We start from the raw sequence: 21,410 nt of genomic DNA on the forward strand, positions 1-21,410 counted from the left end.
TCACTTAGCCCTGGTGGAACCCACTCACCTTCTGTAAAATGAGTGGTTTTCAAATTATAATCAAAGAAACTTCTCAGAGACTTCAGGGAAGAGGTAGGGATGAAATCTGTAAGAGACTGAGAGGGCAGGGCTCCGAGGCCCCCTATCTCTGCCCAAATGTTTTACATATTAGCCTCACTTAAAATGGCATCTAAACAAAGACTTCTAAAACAAAGCTGGAGCTTCTGAAAACCAGGTAATTCAATCTCATCTCCAGATTTAACAACCCCAGGACCAAGCTAACATGTATACTAACATTTACAGAGTACCTTCTAAGTATTAAGCATTTTAAATATCTTATTTAACCCTTCACATCAGTTCTAGGAGACGAGCATTAGTTTCATGTTTACAGGTGAGGAAACTAAAGCTTGGACAAATAAAATGACTTATCCACAGTCACAAAGGGAGGAAATGGAAGTGTGAGAATTTGAAGCTAACTATTTATGTCTCCAAAGCCTTTGTTCTTCCTTCCACACTGCATGTCTTTCCCACCATACTAACTCCACCTCTTGAATTGCTCAAAGTTCCCCCACATCATTTCATGAAATAAAACCAAAGAGTCAAAAGTGCTTCCTACCAGAAACAGTTGGTACCCACTGTCTCCCATTCACAGACCTAGAGACCAATGGGGAGAAAGTGATGATGTGGGACACGTGACACAGAGCTTCCTTCCAGGATTGCCATTTCCCATTAACCACGTTCACTTCTTTAATCACATCTCTCAGGTTTTCTAGACCTCGCAAGGGCGCCTCTCTTCTCCCTCTTTTATCTTCTCCAGAAGTCTACATTTCCATGCGGACTAAATCAAAGGCTTGGTACTTTAAATCAAGTTTTGGCCAACGGCAGGTGATATGAAAGTATACTTCTTAGTCTTCTCTCATTTTTCCTCCAACCAGTCCTATAACAAATGGTCTCATGTATGTACCCACCCCCTTTATTTCCTCTACTCCACTTACATGCAGCTCCCAACCCTGGATCCCCTTCTTAACTTATATACCTGGCACTGTTTTCTAGATGAGTTCTCAGTGGTAGAAGGAGAGAGGGTAAAGAGTAGGAAGCCAGAGAGTTTAAAGGGAAAGCTTAAACCAAACACACACATCCTCAGACCCCTCCCTCTGGGGCCTCTAGAGCACGCACAAACCCGAGACATGAGTGATGGTTAAAAAAATTTGGGTTTTATTGTTTTTGCTAAACAATACTAAAAAAAAAAAAATTTCATTTTGAAGGCAGGGCTTGAATTATTTAATTTTGATCCATTTATTTAATTAAAAAAAAAAGGAAGGGGAAAGAGATCATGGCCAAAGCAATAGTAGTTAACCCCCACCCCACCCCCACAGCTCTAGCCAGTCACATGAGCATCACCCACCTCCCACGCCACGGTGCCTGATATTCAGATGGTGGTACACTCTACCCACTGGACCGCCTTGCAAGTGCAGGGGCAACGGGTGCCAGTCTAACTCTCAGCAGGTTAGTCAAACCAGACAAACCGGTGGGCTGAAGTCCAGAAATTCTTCCCAGGTTTTCTGCCCATCGGCTGAGCACATACAAACTGTCATAAGCTTGTAAAACTTAAGGGGGGGTAGGGAAGGGCATAAGAGCAGGAGGTTGGCAGAAGAGAAATGATAGGTCACCCAAGCTTTCTCCTGGGCTAGTGGCTCTGGATACAGACTTAAAGAGAGGTCGGAACAGGCAGACTCCAGGTTTCTCATGAAAGAAAACCATCCTTCGAGAAGGAGCTGAGATGTGCCGTGCAAAACAGTTCTTCCTGCAGAGGGCACAGGAGAAAGGGCAGTGGACGCTCCCATCTAGGAGACAGGAGAGTGGTGAGGAAGTTCTTCTAGTACCGTGAAGTAAGACAAAGGCAGAGGGAGAATCCTGAGGTTTTTGCCAAATGGGAGACTGGTACACATACAGTTAAAGACTAAAAAGCTACCAGGAACCCTCAAAGCCAGATCCCATCTGCATACACTGGCTCTACAAAGTGCTGCAGGAGATTCTTGCTGTGAACTAAGTCAAGTCAGCTGCCTGGCTATGGGTGGTGGGGAGGACAATACACTTTTATTTTCAGAGGGATGAGGTGGGAAGAGTGGCCATGATCTAGTAAAAAGAGACCTGCAAGAAGCAGAAAATATTTAGAGAACATTTTAATATATATTTTCATATATATATTTAAAGTTAAGAAAAATAAAACTAATTCAAGCCATGCCCTGTGCAAAAAAAGAAAAACAAAACAAAACAAAACAAAAAAAAAATTTAAAGTGAGACCTCTGTCTGCTGCTCTAGTCTCAACTTAAGTATCACAGTCAGCTTGTTACTTTTATTTTGGAAGAGAAGATGTAAAAGTTTCTTTCAATCACTCAGAAGGCAAGTGTAGCCACTTATAAAAACAGAATGGCAGAGACAGACTGGGAAAGGAAAGTCAGAGGTGAAAGGGCAGAGCAGGAAAGGAATTTTCAAAAATAAAATTAACAAGGTGACTGTTCCAGAAGGGGGCTGTGAAAAGGACATGGTGGACCGAAGTCTGTTAGTCAAGTAATGATTCAACTTTTAAATTATTCTCTTGTTCTTTTCTGTTGGGTGTTTTGTTTGTTCAAGTCTAAGATTTGGAAATGCTGACCCTTTGTTGACAAGAGCCAACAGGAAATATGGAATCCCTTCCCTCCCCCGGCCTGCCTCCGCTGAAGCCACCACCATCGCCTCCTTGGCTGGATGCTGGAAGAGTCCTCTGTATGTGTGGACTCAGGATGACAGGGCAGCCTCCTTCTGTGGTTGCTGGGCTTGTGAACGCTGCAGTATCTTTTGGCTTTCCACGTCTCTAAAATGTTTTTCAACCTGAAAGAGACCAGTCAGCCTAGATCAGAAAAAGAGATGGGCACACAAGGCCTCCCAAACAGTTCACTCTAGACGTCAACAGCCCGTCCTGGCTGTCTAGCTCGTGGGTTATTCAGCACCTTTGCCCTTGCTGTCTGTTGGCCTTCCCGACAAGATAGCTGGGGGGATCCTCTTGTTTCAGCCACATTTTTTTGCAGCTTCAGCTAAGACTGTCTAAAAGAAGGGGAATCTATAAAGTAGAGTATGAAGGGAGATTATTATGACCCAAACTCCCTCTCCCCTCCTTACACAAGTGCAGAATGAAAAGCTGGTGGGGAATTACAGTCTTAAAACTTTTTACATCCACAATGTTGGTCTCTCAATGCTCAGTTTGTTTTTACAAATGCTGCAACTCAATCTAGAAAGTCAGATGACACATGAAGGGTCACAGACTCCAACAGCCACTGATGTACACCAACCAGCCCTTCTCGAGAAGAACCCTGCCTGGGTTCAGACGCAATATCATGGGATGGTCTGGATAATTCCAAAAAGCCACACTGCAGAGGACACAGGGTTGACCACTCGCTTTATTCTGCACCGCCCAGTGGTTCCACACCCCCCAAGTGTCCAAGCCATGGCTGCAGAGCACCATGGTGCCGGGAGGCAGGGTGATCAGGCAGGGCTGCTCGCAGGCTGGCTGTGTCGAAAGGGGCAGGGACTGTGGCGTAATGTCTTGCCCTGAGGCTGGCGGGGGGAGAAGGCTGAGGAATCACCCTCTCCCTAAGGTTTCACGGCTTCTTTACTTACTATTTTGCGTACATGGCTCAGTGCACTCCCCTCTTTGCCTTTACAGTTTTCCACTTGATATGGGGGTGTAATAACAACTTCTTCCATGACTACGATGTTTTTTTCTTGCCATTTACAGTCTTTAATGCTGGAAGGAGAAGAGAGCAGGTGAAAGTTACCTCTTGCGGGGCATCCCACACCTCCTGCCTGATGAATAAATAACTCCAGAAAGCTAACCCCAAGTTCCTAGCTCACCACTCAGCCAACAACTGGTTGCCATCAGCCCACAGGGAGAAGTAGCCAAGAAACATTTCCTGGGCACCACTGGCTAGGAAAAGCAATGAAACCAATGCACACTTATTCCAAGGATGGTCCAGAAGAGTTAAGAAGCATTAGGGACCTGAAAAACCGCAGAAAACTTGGTGGCAGCCTCAGAAGTCCAAACTAATTTGACTTACAAATAAATAGCTAGGCTCAGGCCACTAGATTCAATTTAAATAGCAGCCTAGGGCAGGGGTTGGCAAATTTTTTCTGTAAAGGGTCGGACAGCAAGTATTTCTGGCTTTGCAGGCCATACAACCTCTGTCACAACTACTCTGCTGCTGTACCTCAAAAGCAGTCACAGATGATACATAAACAAATGAGTAGATCTGGCCCACTGGCTGCAGTTTGTCAACCTTTGGCCTAGGGGGAAATGTTACCTTTAAAAAGACAGAACAAACTCCCCATCTTATTGCAATCTGTACTCTGCTCCCCACCACCCGAAATGATAGCTGCTCCTCAAACTGGCCCTTCTCAATTATCAGACAGCTGGGTAACTTGCCAGACTGGGAAAATCCATCCCAGTTCACACTTGGGGGAACCTAGGGCAGCTGCCACTGCTAAGAGAGTTCCTTCACATACCTGTAAATGCTTAGATACTCACACCATGGCCTCAAACAGCTCTGATGCCAGCTACCATCTGTGCACCAGACTCAGGTGGTTAAATAGGGTAACAGAAGGCAGCAGGAGGAAGGGGGAGTGTCAAATGTTTCCGTTTTTCAGCAGCTAGGGAAGCTAGTGGAGAGTCAAATGACTTCTGCTGTGACAAAATGTCTTTTATGAGGTGGTAATAAGGTGGCCTTCTGCTCTCCCTATGTTCACCCCAATATATAATTGGGAAGAGGGAGACAGATATAACTTTCCCTTAATAAAACTGCATCAGCTTTTAGAGAAAGGTACAAGATCAAAATAATAAAAGAGAAAGAAATCACTAGTTCTAAATTATGGAATACTAGGTCTGGAAGGGACCCTTAGGGATACTCTAATCCAAAACTAAGTTCTACAGATGAAGAAACTGAAGCCCAGAGCAGACAACTTGTTGGAGATTACACCATTCTGCCATATAGAAAGGCAACAAGCGCCGCACCCCTGGAAGCCGAGGTACTGCTAACACACTACCCAGCTTCCCTTGTGACATTCATAAACACAACTACCCCAAAATCATCCACCAGACAGCACAGCCAGGCAGCATCACCCCCGGGGCAAGGGACCCCTATGCTCCCCCCAACTCACGTCTTGTGTATGGTCTGGAAGAGCTGCTGGCCCTCTAGGGAGACACCAGCGCTGATTGCATAGGCCTGGCTCAGCTTCTCCTCCTTCTCTGTCCGTGCTTTGCTGGCAAGCTAGGGTGGGGGAAAGGAAAGAGACTCAGAAAAGCGTTCACCTTCATCCTTCCTTCAGGACCTAAGTTGAGGAAAAGGTGCTGGAAAAGACTGATTTGGGTAGATTCAGTTTTCTCAGAGATCAAAAGTGAAACAAACAAAAACACACACAATATACCTCAACAGTTTCTGCTATTCCTGGCAAACATGCGTTCCTTCCAGTACTTACTGAATGCCTACCATGTGCCAGACATTCACTGCACTAAGCTAGAGATACAGCACAGAAGGGGGCAGGGGAGACCGACTATAAACAAAAACAAACAAGATAACTTCAGACAGGGCTAAGTGCTAGGAAGAAAACAGAGCAGGACAAGGTTATAGAGTATGACTGGGGGGCGGGGGGGACCCTACCTGATGGAAAGTGATGGTCAGACATAAAAGGTAATGCATACATTTCTACGAAAGGAAAGAATTAAGAATTTTTATCAGCTAGTGCGCTAGAGCCTCAGGTTTAGAAATAAATGTCTACCACACCTTCAAAGACCAGGATTTGAAGTTCTAAAGACTCAAGCATTCTAGTACCATTATCTGTACTCACATAGGGAGCCAGGACTCCAGGAAACCTAACCGTGGATACCGTCCACGGACTTGGGCTGTAGATACCATGCTCTTTAAAAAAAAGGAATGGTCTGCATTCTACCGCGTGTCTGTTCCTTAACTGCCCTCTAGTGGAACAACCATAAACTGATCAAGAATTGTAGTAAAATCTAGTAGGTCTACTCAAATCTAGTAAATCGCTCCCAGCAGGGGTGGGTATCCTGTCTATCCCTACTGCCCCTCTAATACATTTCTGGTCCCCAACCCACACTATTGGTTGCTAGACTACAGAAGTACAAATTCGAGTGGAAGCCAAAACAAATACACTGATGGTTTACACGAGAGGCAGATAATGCATCTGAAAGTCAAACAAATGACTTGGAGATTTTCAGATCCATGAACAAGAACATATACTTAGTATACTGATGCTGCAGCATACTAAAGAGATACGCACAAACATACACATGAGAACACCCAACCTGTCCCCAATACCAGCTCCTTAAATGCAAAGAGAGATCATACCTCCAGCACATTCCCAAAGTACCTAGATGCTTGGAATTCTTAAACATTCATATTCTGCTTTAACAGTGACCTTTCAAACCATAAGCCAAACATAGTTCTACAGCGGGAAAAATAAGCAAAGTGTCTAATTGTTGGTAAAATGAAGCACTTTCTTAAGTGTGGGTTTGACTATGAAGAAGAGAAAAGGAGGCCTTCAATCAGGTTAGGGTAACTGAGGAGTCTCAACTGCCCCTGAGTTTCAAGGACTGTCTGAGGGAGGAGGGGGTATGAGCACAGCTCATACATGCTGTCACTTCGGACTCCCTAGGTAAAAGCGGGAAGAAAGGCCAAAACTCTGCAGTGATTTAAAGCCAGAGCTCCCTTTCACTTGGTCCCCAGGACATGGAAAGAGACAAATACAGCAGCAGTAAATAAATGATCTTTCAAGCCAGGTTCTGCCATTGTGGTCCCACCAGGCTCCAACTTTACAGAGAAGGAAATGCACAGGGCTGACTCCCCTGAGCACTGGCAATCCCAACTGCAGCAAGGAAGCCTCGTGGCTTGAAAGCACTCAGTTTCTATGGAACGAGAACTGCTAGGGGTGTGTTTTAAGCAGCAACAAGCAAAGCTTACTTGGTCACCAAGAAAACCCTAGTAACAAGGAGTTTCCTTGAGTCTCACTTTCCAAACAATCCTGAAGAAAATCTGAAGTCTCCAAGGAAAGAAAGGAAAACTGGAGGGAAGCAGAGCTCCCTTGGATTAACCAAGCTCCTGCAGAGCTCCTGAGAAGTGGCTAGTGGTCAGGCAGATGTCTACCCCATGAGCAGGCAGAAGGGTCTCACTTTGAGGTCTTTTAAAAAATATTTATCCCTGAAGACCAAAAACATCTCCCAATGTTGGGTCAGACAAAGCTGCTTCTATAAAGCTTGTGTTGCCTAGATAGTAACAGCACCCATTCAGGAAGACAAGAGTTGGCTCAGGAAAAGCAGGCATCCATGCAGAATATTTAAGAATGGAACTGACAAATTAAGCTGGGGTTGGGGAGGGGCAGGAAGGCTGGAAGAAGAACCAGTTTTGAATTTCTGCCAGAGGCAGAGTAAAATGGATATAAATCTCAGCCACAAGTGACTTGTTTAGACAGCCTGAGTCAAATCAACACAATGGTTATAGAACAATGATTTCAAAATACGCCCTAGCCACTCCCACCCCCGACCTCCGCCAAATACCTGCTGTACAATCTCTTCTAAAGGGTCTGAAAGCAAAGGAGAATGGACTAGATGACTCTCCATCTCAACCCATAGTGCAGACTGATCCCAAATGCTAAATGATACAAGGGAGAGCCTTGGAAAAGTCAGCAGAAGTCAGTGTAAGCTGACTATTTCAATTTGCCCCAATACCCTCAACTACTCTACCTGTACCTGCAATTGTGCTTTGGGGATTTGGATTCACAGCAAACCCTGAAGCCTCCAGCTGCCAGTTTATGAACTATTTTCATGGCTATCTGAAAATGCTTAAACCTAATATTCAGCTACACAGATCTGCTTTCACTAAGAAGCTGTATAAATGGGGTAAATTTCTGCCACAGAGAACTGCATCAATTAGGCAGGAGGAAGATTACCTTCACAAAAAGAATCTAGACATGTTTCTTCTCAAAACTGGGGTGAGAAGGGAAGGGAGATTACCCTGCTCTTTTCACACATGTTCCTGAAAACCCATAACAAACGTGGATAAGCCTCCTTTTGTAAAGCAAGTGACTATCACTCTACCCTCAAGTTAGCTGTAGCTCTACATTTCCCCACATCATATTTTTGTAAACTAATGCATATCTATAAACGGTCCAGTTACTCCAAGTTCATAAGTTTATGGTTACTGTCAAATCGCCAGACAGAACCAATAAAAGCTGTCCCCAATAGAGAAGGTGTAGGGTGTGCCTTTTAGGCTTCGGAGGGTCTTCAGGACTGCAGTTTTTAAATTCAGTAACTAAAATTAAATTAAATTCAGTAACCATACTACATTCATTTTCAATGCAAGCATGCTAACTGCTGGCCTCTCTTCCAATCAAAACTGAAGCACTAACCGGTTAGAATCATAAAGAATGTTAAAGGCACCAACTTTAAGAATACACTGGGTTCAGGCAAACTGAGAAGCACAAACCTACAAATACATGTTACTAATGTACATGTGACCTAATTGAAATAACTGCACAAGACAACCTGCATTTATCTACCCCTCCTTTTATTTTGCACAATTCCCAGTGAAAACATTCATTCCTTGTCTACTAACCAGTTCTTCCTCTCTTGGCCATTTTATATATAGCATCTTGATGTGGGCAAAACAAAGTGCATGAACGTGTCTCCAAAGCACATCAATATTAAAAGGCTTCTAGTCATGCCCGCTGCTGGGTAACCCTCAAGTGAGTGAATCAGTGAACAGCGGCAACACATCTCTCCTCCTGCACTCAGTGACATGGAGAAGAGGAAGCAGCCACAACAACATAATCCAAGCATCTTGTTATAACCTCATCTTGTTACTTGGTAACCAGCTGGGCCATCTTATTTCCACATACCCAGACCAGGAAAGCACAGGTGCTGTGAGGAATCCAGAGGGATTCCTACTGCAAGTATTTAACAGGCTGTGACAGCTGATCCAACAAGGGAAGCAAAGTCCAGAGAGGAACCTGCTGGATGTGACCTACTGACTCCACTGAGCCACTCTTGGTTTGTCTTCCCTCTGTATTCGGGCCTTCCAACCAGCTGCCCTCACTGAGGGGTTAGGAAGCACTGCAGCTGCTGCCCAGAACTGGCAGTGCTGCCTGCAAGGCCTGATGGAGGCTGAGGGACGGCAGACCAAAGCAGCCAAGAACCACTGTCATCTTAAGGGCCCACGCTTGCTCCTGCTGTTTCAATTCTGGGGTGCACTCCTGGAAAGCCCTCATTCTTGGCTAGCAACAAGAAGGCTCAAAAATATTTCTTCTGGGGCTTCCCTGGTGGCGCAGTGGTTAAGAATTCGCCTGCCAATGCAGGGGACACGGGTTCGAGCCCTGGTCCGGGAAGATCCCACATGCCGCGGAGCCACTAAGCCCGTGCATCACAACTACTGAGCCTGTGCTCTAGAGCCCGTGAGCCACAACTACTGAACCCGCATGCCTAGAGCCCGTGCTCCGCAGCAAGAGAAGCCACTGCACTGAGAAGCCCAGGCACAGCAACGAGGAGCGGCCCCCACTCGCTGCAACTAGAGAAAGCCCGCGCACAGCAGCGAACACCCAACGCAACCAAAAATAAATACATAATATAAATAAATTTTTTAAAAAGTAACCTGAGATAGATGAATAATATGAAAACCCCAAAATAACCCAAATATTCATCAATATGAGATTCATTAAATAAAGTTATTTTAAAAAATATATATATATATTTCTTCCAACTATCAATATCCCCAAGTCTTCCTGCTCCCTGGCTGAAAGCTCCTGTCTGAAAGTTTCTAAAAAAATACTGTTCTTTACAACCTCAGATAGCTGGGAACTCAAATAGAGAACCCTGCTTGAAGTCATGTCCCAGAATACATAACAATGAACCAAAACACTGAATCAAACAGGGGAACAGTAGAGTCCAAGAGGCCTGGCAGTGAACACTAAAATCCTAAGAGCTAATTTGTTGAGTGAGAAATTACTCCACGCAATGCACAGAACAACACGCTTTACATGTATTAAATGTTTAATCTTCCCAACAATTCTGTGAAATAGGGACTAAAATTACTCCAACTTAACAGATGGACTTGCCCAAGTTTACCAAGTCACAAGTGGGAGAGTCTGGATTTGAACCCAGACAGTCTGACTCCAGAGCTTGCATTCTGAACTCTGCACTATACTCAAATAGTTCCACCTAAGAGAAATGTTGAAAATACACTTATAAATTTGAATGTAAAAGAAAATGTTTTATAAAAGAGAAAACATTTTAAGCCTCAGCTGCCATCTTCTTTTTATCAGTGAATTCTGACATTTCCATCAATGTCCTCTGTACAGAACACAATTGTCTGCCTTTTAATGAAGGGCCTCTGTTTTCTGAAAAGGGTCCCAGTCTCACCCTAAACCTCAAGGACATCCTTTATTTCTTTGGTTGAAGGTAATTCATAGGAATGCATTTAAGAAAACAGATCCTATGTGAGAAAGCATTTCAGGCCGATAATAATGGGCATTCCCTGAACCCATCATTTTCTGATGTGCCAAGACTAGAGAAGGTAAGTCAAGCAAGTCTTCTGCACTAGAAAGTTAAGGTACATTGAGAGTGTTGAGCTCTGATGAAAAACACCATGCAGCAATTAAACTCCAATAAAGATGTTTTAAAAAAAAAAAGGAAAAACACCCTTGCAAATCCAGGGGCCACAGTGCCACCTCAGTCTCCAGGCTCTGACCACCATATTGCTGTCGTACAATACAGGCCAGCCTCAAGACAGTCAGTACACGCTATAAGCAAAGTTTTATACTTCACCTGGCTTAGAATAAAAACTAGTTGCCAGCAAAGTCAATAGTTTTTCTTAGTTATTTGTAATTATGTCAACAAACACTATTCATAGCTACAAAAGACAGCTAAACCTCCTGGACACCAACAGAGTAACTTCCTAGTCCCAAGACCCTGACACCAGCACTGCTGTGGAACCTCCACAGGACTCTGCCAGGAAAAAAAACTGGCGCAGATATAAACTGAAATTTGACCTCAGCAACCTATCTGTGAGAGTACACGCTCAAATTAGCCATCTCACACATGGCCGTGAGGATTAAGGGAGATAACATGGGTGAAAGCACTAGGTGAGTTGTAAAGCACTGTACAAATATTAGCTGTTAACATTATTATTATAATAACATCATTATTATTAGCACAGAGAAGGTGGCTTGTGGGTTATTTCAAAAAAATTCATATAATCCAACCTTCCTTTAGCCAATGAGCTCAGGGCTCTCTCTCTTCTGCTTTCTGTAAGAGCTGCTAGAGAGGCTATAAATCCTTAACAGAATAAATTCCAAAATATAACTGGAATAGTAAGTTGGAAAATGCACTTTATGTGCCAAAATGGGGGCTTTGCTTATAGAATAAAGAGTTGATTTTATTCAGAGATAGTGAAAGAACCAAGTGCTGTCGTTTCCTGGGCTCTGAAGAGGGCAGAAAAAGAAAAGTAAAAATGAAAAGCCACCCCCTTGCCACCCCACCCCAAACAAAAGAGATTCCAGATCAAACCCCTACCTACCACTCCCTAGCTACATGAATCTGAGCAAGATGCATAACCTCTCTTGAGCCTTAGTCCATTCATGGGGGCCCGTCCTAAAGGGTTGTTATTGGAGTTCAGTAAGATACACATCTAACACCAATACTGGCACTTAACTAGTCCCTTCCTTCATTTCTAAGAACTGCCACCAGTTTAGCTCACTGACAGAACAGCAAAAGTTTTTAAAATTGCAAAGATGGACAAACTGAAGTCAATCCAAGTCAGCTTGATTCCATTTAACTTCCCTCCCTTTACCTAATGAATTGTGATTTATTCTTCAAGACCCTATTCCACTGTTACATCTGAGAAGGCTTTCCTAAAATGTTCACTACTCTAAGCCAAGGATTGGCAAACTACAGCCTGTGGGCCAAATTCAGACAACCACCTGTTTTAGTTAAGTTTTATTGGAACGACCATGACCATTTGTTTACATATCACCCACGGCTGTTTTTGCGGCAAAGGCAAAGTTGATAGTTGTGACAGAGAATGTATAGCCCACAAAGCCTAAAATATTTACTATTGGGCCCTTTACAGAAAAGGTTTGCTGCCCCCCTGCAAAAAGTTAAATGCTGCTGTCTCTCACCACTCCCAAACATGAGATTTTTGAGGGCAAAAGCAGTATCTTAATCATCCTGACATTCCCAGCACCAGGAAGGCAGGGGGAGAGAGAGGGAAGTCAGATCAAAGGAAAAGAAACCTTGACTATTAGAGATTCACAGAACAGTTCCCAATGGTTAAGTGGCTAACACACAGTCATACAACAATTCACTAGCAGCCCAGCTGTGAAAAGAACCCAGTTCTTCAAACTCCCCACATTCTACCACACTATACTGTTAGCTTTTGGCATGGTATATAGATCCTTTAACTTTCTAGTTCATGTACAATTTGCTTCACTCTCCAGGGTAGTTTCTGGTATTTATCTAAGCTAGCCTTAAATTCCAATGCTAGAACTTGACTGCACCACTTGTTTTTTTCTTCCCCCCAAGCCTGGTCTCTGCCAGGAAAATTAAACCAGTTAGAATGCCCCTTTCTTAACACTGTAAGAGATACTACCACTGAGCTATCAGTAAAGTGCTTATTTTGAATCGTCTCTGTGTCAAAGAGATAGAATGCAGGGGTGGCTGCAACAACACACCTATGGCACGTCTCTGCCAGTCACCTGGGCCGAGCAATCTGTCTTTTCACGTAGACGATTCTCCCCACACCCCTGTGATGTCAGGAAAGCCCCCTTCAGAACCAAACTCTTGACCTGAGGACGGCTCCACCAAGTCAGCTGGCTGCCATGCACTACAGCCTGAAGTGAGTCATGAGCTGTAGCCTGGAACACCGCACCCCCTATTATAGTTATCAGGTTGACCCCAATGTTTTAATGCCACCAAATGTGACCTCTTTCAAAGGTTAGTGATTTTTAAAATGGCAGTCAATCACCTACCTCTCTGACTTCAGCTCACACCACTCACTACTTACTGTGTCCCTGTTACTCAGCAATGATGGGTTCTTCCTCTTCACCCCACACTTGCTTGCATCTTCATGACACTTCTGTGAGGAAGCAGCTGTCTGCTCAGAGTCAGGTGCAAAACTTACTGGTGGACTCTAACCTGGGACTGTGGCCTTGACAACATATTTTAATCAAGTGAGCCAGTAGGTTACACGTAGCTTCTAGAAGCCAGAAAAATTTTATCTGACAAAAAAGTCTTGCCTTCCCTAGACAAGTTATTTTCCTTCCACTTTCACAATATGAACACATTCTACCTTTTACTAATATATACATAGCTAAACATAGGGTGGTCAAGTCATCTGATTCTACTTGGTGATAACTCCACACCTCAACACATTAGGGTCAAGATATGGTCAAGGTCTCAGCTAACAGGATACGTCCATGAACACAGGCCACAATGCAGTAGCTACCAACGACCCCAGGAATTTTCTCACACTTGAGGATTATCCCTCACATCAACAAAAAGCCGTACGGTTATGCTAAATCTTAGCTTTCAAGCTGGTTAGAAATCAAAACAAAAACCAAGTCAGTTCTTCCCTGTGTGACATCATACCTAAAGGTAAGCAATGACGTCAGTTCCTTTCAAAAGTGAACTTTGTGACTCTTCCATTTTCTCAGCCTTCCCAGGCCCTTCCACTCCCAGACCAATCTCCCAAGTATCATTTTTATCCAAAGGCAGCAAACTCATTCTTCACTACCAGGTGCTGATGAAAAGCTCTTTGAATCTCTTCTTCCTGGTTCTTCTTCCATTTAATCACTCACTGCTGGTTAGTAAGGTACAAATGGGTAATAAATACTCAAAACAGGCTGATCAATCAGTCAGTGGTTTGGTAAGGGAGGTAGATGCCTTATCTGTGGAGTTCACTTTTCCATGCTTTGTCCCTTTTCCTGCCTCCTGCACAATATACGAGCATCTCCTCCAGAAAGTCTTCTCCAAATCAGCAAAGTGAAAAGAAGACTTACATATCATTCGATGCACTGGAGGCATTTATCCAAACAAATGAATACCTAACACTTGCCTTGGCTGTCTCAGTGAGTTTTTTCCTAAGAGTCTCAGGAGTTGAAAGCACAACCTCTTAGGTTCTGTGACTGCTCACACTAACCTCCAGTACTCAGGCAAGAGTTCACTTAATTATGCCCCTTGATAACACTGCCCTGGAAACTCACATTAATTCTGGTCACAACAAGAGGTATCCAATATAATTTTGATTTTCCCCAGTCTTGGGTTGGCAAGTTCTGATATCTGAGTGAATGTCAGATCCAGTATCAGGAAAGACTGACACAGGAACAGTGCCAATGTTCTTGGCTGCTTCCCTTTGTCATACTGTCCCTCTCCCCCCATCCTGCTCCTACACCATAATTCAAGGAACATCAACTGGCTGCACATAGCTAATGCGGGAGAATAGGACTAACATCTGCCAACTCTGGTCAACTTGACCTAATCCTCCAAACAACTCTATGAGATAGGCACTAACATGATCCCATCTCCATAGTGAGAAAGCTGATGCTTAGCAAGGTTAAGAGGCAGAGAAGTGACTTTAACGACTTATCCACTTGGTTCCAATGTTCTTTCTACTAGACCATTCTGCTCCTGACCACACAACACAGATGTTTCTCTTTACTCAGAAAGATTACTTAGGATTATAGATATCTGCATACTCATTTCATGTCATCAACCTACTCTATAAGTTCCTTGGGTATGCACACAGAAGCAGAAAAAACATGGGACTTTGCCATCAAAACATTAGACCTGAGTTCAAATCCCAGCTCGATCACTTACTAGTTGAATGACCTTAAGCTAGTGACTCATCCTCTCTGAGACTCAGTTTACTCTTCTGTAAGATGGTGATGGTACGCACACCGTAAGAACTATTGTTAGGATTAAACGAGATGTCTACCGATTACTAGTTCAGAGCGTGGCATGTAAAAATACTAGTTCCCACACTACTTGCCATATAACCTAGAACAAGTCACTTAAACTGATAAGCCTATCTTCCCATCCGTTAAACTAAAAGGAAAAGAATACACTCTAAAGATCACAAAGCATGGTTTTGAGAATGAACCTAGATGTGTCAAAGCTCTTTGTAAACTGTAAAGCCCTAGAAAAATGTAAGGTGTGGTCCCCAACAGAGCTTACCACAATGCCTTGCACAAAATAATTTTCAGTAAATGTTTGATAAATGCTACATAGAAGAGAACTCTGTTAATACTGACATGTCCCAAATCATCTGAGAGCACTGCTAACTCATGGGCAATCTCTATCCCCAGAGAACAAAATGTGGAGTCAACTCAAAGGAACTTGTTAAGAAACACTTTACTTCACCCTACCATGCAGACCCTGGGCTCTCATCCTCATGCAAGATTTAAACCTTCCTTGTGACAGAAAACTAATAAGCCACATGGTGAATAACCTGAACCTCACTTATGATTGGCTTTGGTGTGCTTTTGTACTTTTACAGTCAGGAAATTCTAAACAATTTTACAGGGTACAATGTTACTGTGGAGAAGATAAAATGACATTCAAAACTTCCACCTTCTGCGACCTCACTGTCATCTTCCAAGCTTCCTCCTACATCTCACTGCTGTGGACAGACATAGGACATCTTAGCCTGCAGTGAAAGTGCCAACCAAAAACTAAGCAAGCTCATCTCCAAGAATTGCTAGTTCATACCATCTCTAGTTGGGCTGGAATTAAATATTTCCTTTAAAAGGCCTTCTATTCCATTTCCTGCTGGGTCGGAGTAAATATCCGGTTTATATCAACACGTTTAATTAAACACAGCACTTACTATGTCAGCAAGATGAGCCATCATGTGATGTTATCTTCCACTGCAAGTGGAGTACACAGGTAGTGCTCCCTAGACTGCAAGTATCAACAGTTTTCTTCCAGGGATTTCAAGGCACTTTAGTTCCCTTCTAAAATGCTTAAACAATCCTCCATCCTAAAAAAAAAAAACCTCAAGCTCATGCTCTTAAATGAGATGAACTGTTCATGTCATTCAAGCAACATGTAGTTGCCCAGATTAGCTGTTTTCAGTAACAGTAAGAGCCCTCAGGAAGAATCACAAAGCATCCTCAAAGGTTGGTTTCAAGGGAAAACCAATATAGCTTATTCATAAACAACTCTACGAATGAAGAATGAATAAATGAAACCCAAAGATAGCCCTCCAACCTAATTTTAGTCTTCAGTTTCTGACTCCTTTTTCAAGACTTGGCTAGCAGGCCACAAAGTAAGAAAAGTAAAGATTTCTGGTATTCCACAATCTATTACTTCTGGCTGCTTTCTTGAAAGAGTGGGTAAACAACTAGTTTACAATAATGCCAGTAGACAACTGACCAGCAGAAAGCAAAACCCTAAAGGCAAAGATAATCCGCAAACTAATAACCAAGAACCATTTATACTTGAAGTCAAATGTAAGAAAAGAATTGCTTCTCAACAGCTCCCACTTAACAGTCCCACCCACACCACTCCAGCCCCTCTCAGATAGATGGTGGCACTTGGTGGTCATAAGAGCAGAATCTTGTATCTTTTAAATTTGAGAAAATCATCCCTCTTTCAGATAACCTTTCCTCAACTACTCACTAAAGGTTGCTGACAAACTTCTCATACCCTACAAACACTAAAGGATAACTTAGAGCCCCTTTCACCCTCAACATACCAGGCATAAACTATTTTATTTGAAACTTTTAAAATCTCTTCTGGGGACTTCCCTGATGGCACAGTGGTTAAGAATCCGCCTGCCAGTGCAGGGGACACGGGTTCGAGCCCTGGTCCGGGAAGATCCCACATGCCACAGAGCCACTAAGCCGTAGCACCGTAACTACTGAGCCTGCACTCTACAGCCCGCGTGCCACTACTGAGCCTGCGCTCTAGAGCCCACGAGCCACAACTACTGAGCCTGTGCTCTAGCGCCTGCGCTCTAGAGCCCGCGAGCCACAACTACTGAAGCCGTGCACCTAGAGCCCGTGCTCCGCAACAAGAGAAGCCACCGCAACAAGAAGCCTGCGCACCGCAATGAAGAGTAGCCCCCGTTCACCACAACTAGAGAAAGCCCGCACGCAGCAACAAAGACCCAACGCAGCCAAAAATAAAATAAATAATCTCTTCTGCTAACAGAAGATCATCCAAAGACGACCTATACTTTAATAGGAGGACTGAGCCAGTGTTCTAAAAGTCTATAAGTCTAAGAATGGGACATTCTGTGCGCAACAGCCTTTAATATGAAACCCAAGACCCTTCTGAATCTGTCCTCAGACATCAGTAAAACAGAAAAGTGTGGCACTTCCCTGGGACCTAGTAAGAAGGGAGCTCCAGATCTGAGGTAACTGCATTCTGCCGGCCTCAGTCACTCTCCTTTGTTTCAGCTGCCTGAGTGTCTCCCTGCTTTGCTGAATTGTAGCAAACACACTACATTCCCAAGAGAGGCAAGAGAATATACATTATTACAATACTCATATACAGGGAAAAAAACTTCCACCACACTAACTCAAGAGACTTAAGGCAACAGTTATGAAAATTGAAGGCCTAACTTACTCATTCAACAAGTACTTACGAAGCACCTACTCTGTGCAAGGCTCTGTATATTTAGTGATGAACAAAACAGGTATAGCTCCGATCCCCACAAAACAAATTTTGGTTAGATAGAAAAGTAAACAAATGATATACAATTATAATTACAAAAAAGCTATGAAGAGGGTAACCTTAAGTCGCAATTTGCCCAGGACACACCAATCTATACTTGGTGTAAAACAAAAGCACCACCCACCCCTTTACTCTCGAAAATGTCCCAGGTTGGACTGTAAATGATATGTCACCTTATCTCTGAAGGCTAAGGTACTGTAAGCGAGAATGGGGGCAAATCACTTTAGCCCGAATGATCAGAGAAGACTTCTTGAAAGAGGTGCCATTAAACTGAGTCCTGATGGATACGACTCCAGTCATTCTGAAAGGGTGTTCCCAGTGCAGGGGACAGCAAAGGCTACAACAGGGCTTGGGGTATTACTATTATTGATCAACATGAACTCTGGCTAACAGAACAAAAGAATCAGGAAAGTTATTTGAGGGTTCCCAGAGACCAATTTGTACATCCAAGATTAAAATATCCTAAAACTCTAATTTTGTTAGACCTCGAAATTCAAACATAAAGACAAAAACAAAGCTCTAAGGCAGTGGTTTTCAAATTTTTGTAGGTCATTAATCCCTCTGAGAATCTAAAAACATATTCCAAATCTTCACCCAGGAAACATATATTCTCATGTGCACACATACACAATTTCAGGAGGTTCAGAAGCAACGCCCCTACCCAACCCTCCCAACACTGGAAGTTCACACATGGACTGCAGGTTGTGGGGGCGGGGGGCGGGGAAGCCCTCTTTCACAAAGGACAAAAGCCAGCTCTCAACTCTATTTCTCTATTTGGGCATTAAGACATTTCTTAAAATCTTCTGAAGATACCCAGGAATAAAGAGAAAAGTTAAACTGATATATTTTTTTAAAAAATATATCAAAACAAGCAATTGTAAATCACTGGAAAAAATGAAAAACAAACAATGGACAATGTATGTACCACCAAGAGTCAATGAGACTCAAATTTCCCATCATTTTGGAGAACCAGAACTGCCCTCAAGTCCTTACCTTACTAACATTGAGTGAAGCTAGGGGAGGAGGGGTTTCTGTTCGGTCATTAATTATTTCCACTTCTGAAACATACTGTAAGTTTATGAGCAAGATGTCTGCGTGGTTGGGCTTTCCACTGGAAGAGGGACATTCTGGTGAAAAAATAAAGTTAAGGAAAATAGGGGCAAGCAGAGAACTGACACATCCCAAAGGGGCATGGAAAACACAATTCACCCAAGGCTTGTGTAAAAGGTGTGCCACAAGCAAGAGAGGGAGCCTCACAAGAATCACACCTCTCCTCAGGAAATCTCTGCCTGTCACTTTCCTGCCGCACAACCCCATAACCAAAAGATCTCAAGCTTTTCAAAGCCAAACACGATCCAAAACTGGAAGCCTCAACAGTGTTTCTGTCACCTTCTCTTTACCGGTTTTATGAAGAGGCTTAATACAGTTTTAATGCCGTTATGTATACTGTTTGTCTTGAACCTAATGAACCACACTGAAGAGCAAGTACTTTCTGTTCTTGGTATAATACTCCCTATATCTAAACAGTGCTCTTTTCTCTTTTTCAGATTTGAGATTTCCCATTTTGCACAGGAAAACTACAACACTGGAAAGGAAGCTCACTCAAGGTGACCCAGCTAGCTAACCCATTCATTCATTAATTCATTCATTCACTCACTCACTCATTCACTCATTCTCCAACCATTTCTCAAAAGCATACTGTATGTCAAATAAAGGTAGAGTAATTCTTCATTCCGAAACCCTTCCAACTAAACCACTAATGTAAAAGGTCTTACTTGGTCCAGGTATGAAGTCTTGTGTTCAAAAAACAAAAATTAAAAAAAACCTGCAACTCTTCTTGCTGTAATTAGTTTCAAAGGACATCTTCCTAAGCTACAAATCCACAACCAGTAGTTAAATGAATTAAAATACTTGCCAGTCAAAGGCAGCAGCAGACTCAGTAAGAAACTTCCTTTTGAAAGGTGCCATAAGAGATTACTTAAAAAAAAAAAATCCAAATAAACCCACCTGTGGCTCAAATAAAAGGGGAAGGGGTGGCATATTTATTACAACCAGGTAGTATTCCATTTCCACGACTGAGTTTCCTGGAGTAATTCAGAAATCACTTCCACCCCAAAGAAAGAGACCACCTTTTCCATTCTGTTAAACACTGACACATTCAAAAGGGAAGGCTACTGCTATGGAGAAGTCAGGACTCCATGTGCTGAGCTGACAAGAGAAGACAGTTTACTCTTTCACCTGTAACCCACACGTCCATACATAAGCCCCTGAAAAACGTGGTCCTCTCTCTAGACCAGGTTTCCAATACAAACATCCCCAAAACAGCAACTTCCAAATCACTGAGAAGCCGAAAATTCAGCACTCCCTGCCCCCAGCGGCACCACGCATACACAAGCACCAGCAAAACAAGCCCCTATCCCCAGTTCTGCTACAAACTCTGTCCTGCAGTTACTCTCCCCCCAAACAGGCGAGGCCCATTTGGTCACCACCCCACCGCCCTTTCTTGGACCAAATCCCATCAGTGGACAACCCCTCCTGAACTCCATACCCTTGTACCACTCACTAGCAGTTCCTTACTCTACACACCCCTTCCCCACATGATTTTACCCGTCCCCCTCCCATCCGGGCTCCAATCACCAGCCCCCTCCCACGACCACCCCTCTCCGGATTACTGTGTCCCCTCTCCTAGCGTTCCCCCCGAAAAGCAATCAGCGTGTCAAGCCCCCCTCCACCCACCCACCCTCGATCGGGGCCCAGCTCCCACAAGGGGTGGGAGACAAGGGTCCCCAAGGCGGACCGAGGGACCCACGAGAGGGGGAGGGGAGCTCAGGGCCGTGCGCATGCGCTCCGGGCGCCGCGGTAGCCGGTCGCCCCTAGGCCCGGAGAGGGCCCCAGCCACCGCCGTCGTCCCCCGCCCCCCCACCGCCGCACATACACGCCGGCCCGGCCTCGGGCTCCGCGCAGGGAAGGATACTTAAAGCCAGCATCTTGGACTGGTAGTCGAAGGCTACCACCTCGCCCTGCAGCCGCTGCTCCTGGCACGTCCGGCACGACACCTGGCTCCCAACGCTGAAGTACTCGCCCGGAGGAGCCGCCATCTTGGGAGAGCAGCCGCGGCCGGCGGCGGCGGCGGCAGCAGCGGGCGAAAGCCGGGCCCCCAGTGAGCGCCGCGCCGCGACGCACGGGGCGTGCTGACGTCACACGCTAGGGCGTGGCCTGGACTGGGTGGGGCGGGAGCCTAGGTGGATGAGGAGAAAAGAGGAAATAAAGAGGAATGTGAATAGTTACGTTTGTGCGGCTGCGCCCGGTTTGTAACAGGCTTGCAAGGTCCGTTTTAGAAGTTAAAGATAAATGACCTACGTGGAATGAAAAGGGGAGGGAGGAGGGAACTGCAGTCTCCCTTATGTGCACACCTTGACACAGGAGTTTGATGAATGAACTCTATATTTTACAAATGAGGAATCCGAGGCCCAGAAGACTTAACTAAACTTGCTCAAAACGGTTACACCTAACTACAAAGTGGTAGTGGAAAGAACATTGGCTGTAGAGTTAGCTAAAACGGAATCGGAATTCCACTGAGTTATGTGACCTTGAGCAAATTACTAAGCCTGATTCTTTTCTTTATTCCTTCTGTATT

General features: G+C 44.1%; 1 protein-coding gene across 1 annotated transcript; it reads right to left on the reverse strand.

Annotated features, from left to right (window-relative positions):
- Positions 1–236: 236 nt before the first annotated feature.
- On the reverse strand, positions 237–20,967 carry LSM12 (LSM12 homolog). Its single transcript, XM_079903581.1, has 5 exons — positions 20,748–20,967; positions 18,767–18,900; positions 5,191–5,300; positions 3,658–3,784; positions 237–2,871 (listed from the first exon to the last, which is right to left on the reverse strand). The coding sequence occupies exons 1-5, from the start codon at positions 20,869–20,871 to the stop codon at positions 2,779–2,781; spliced, it is 588 nt and encodes a 195-aa protein (XP_079759707.1). The 5' UTR covers positions 20,872–20,967; the 3' UTR covers positions 237–2,778.
- Between the last annotated feature and the right edge of the window lie 443 nt (positions 20,968–21,410).

The sequence above is a fragment of the Stenella coeruleoalba genome (genome assembly GCF_951394435.1).
Source record: "Stenella coeruleoalba genome assembly, chromosome: 19".
In the NCBI taxonomy this organism is placed as follows: Eukaryota; Metazoa; Chordata; class Mammalia; order Artiodactyla; family Delphinidae; genus Stenella; species Stenella coeruleoalba.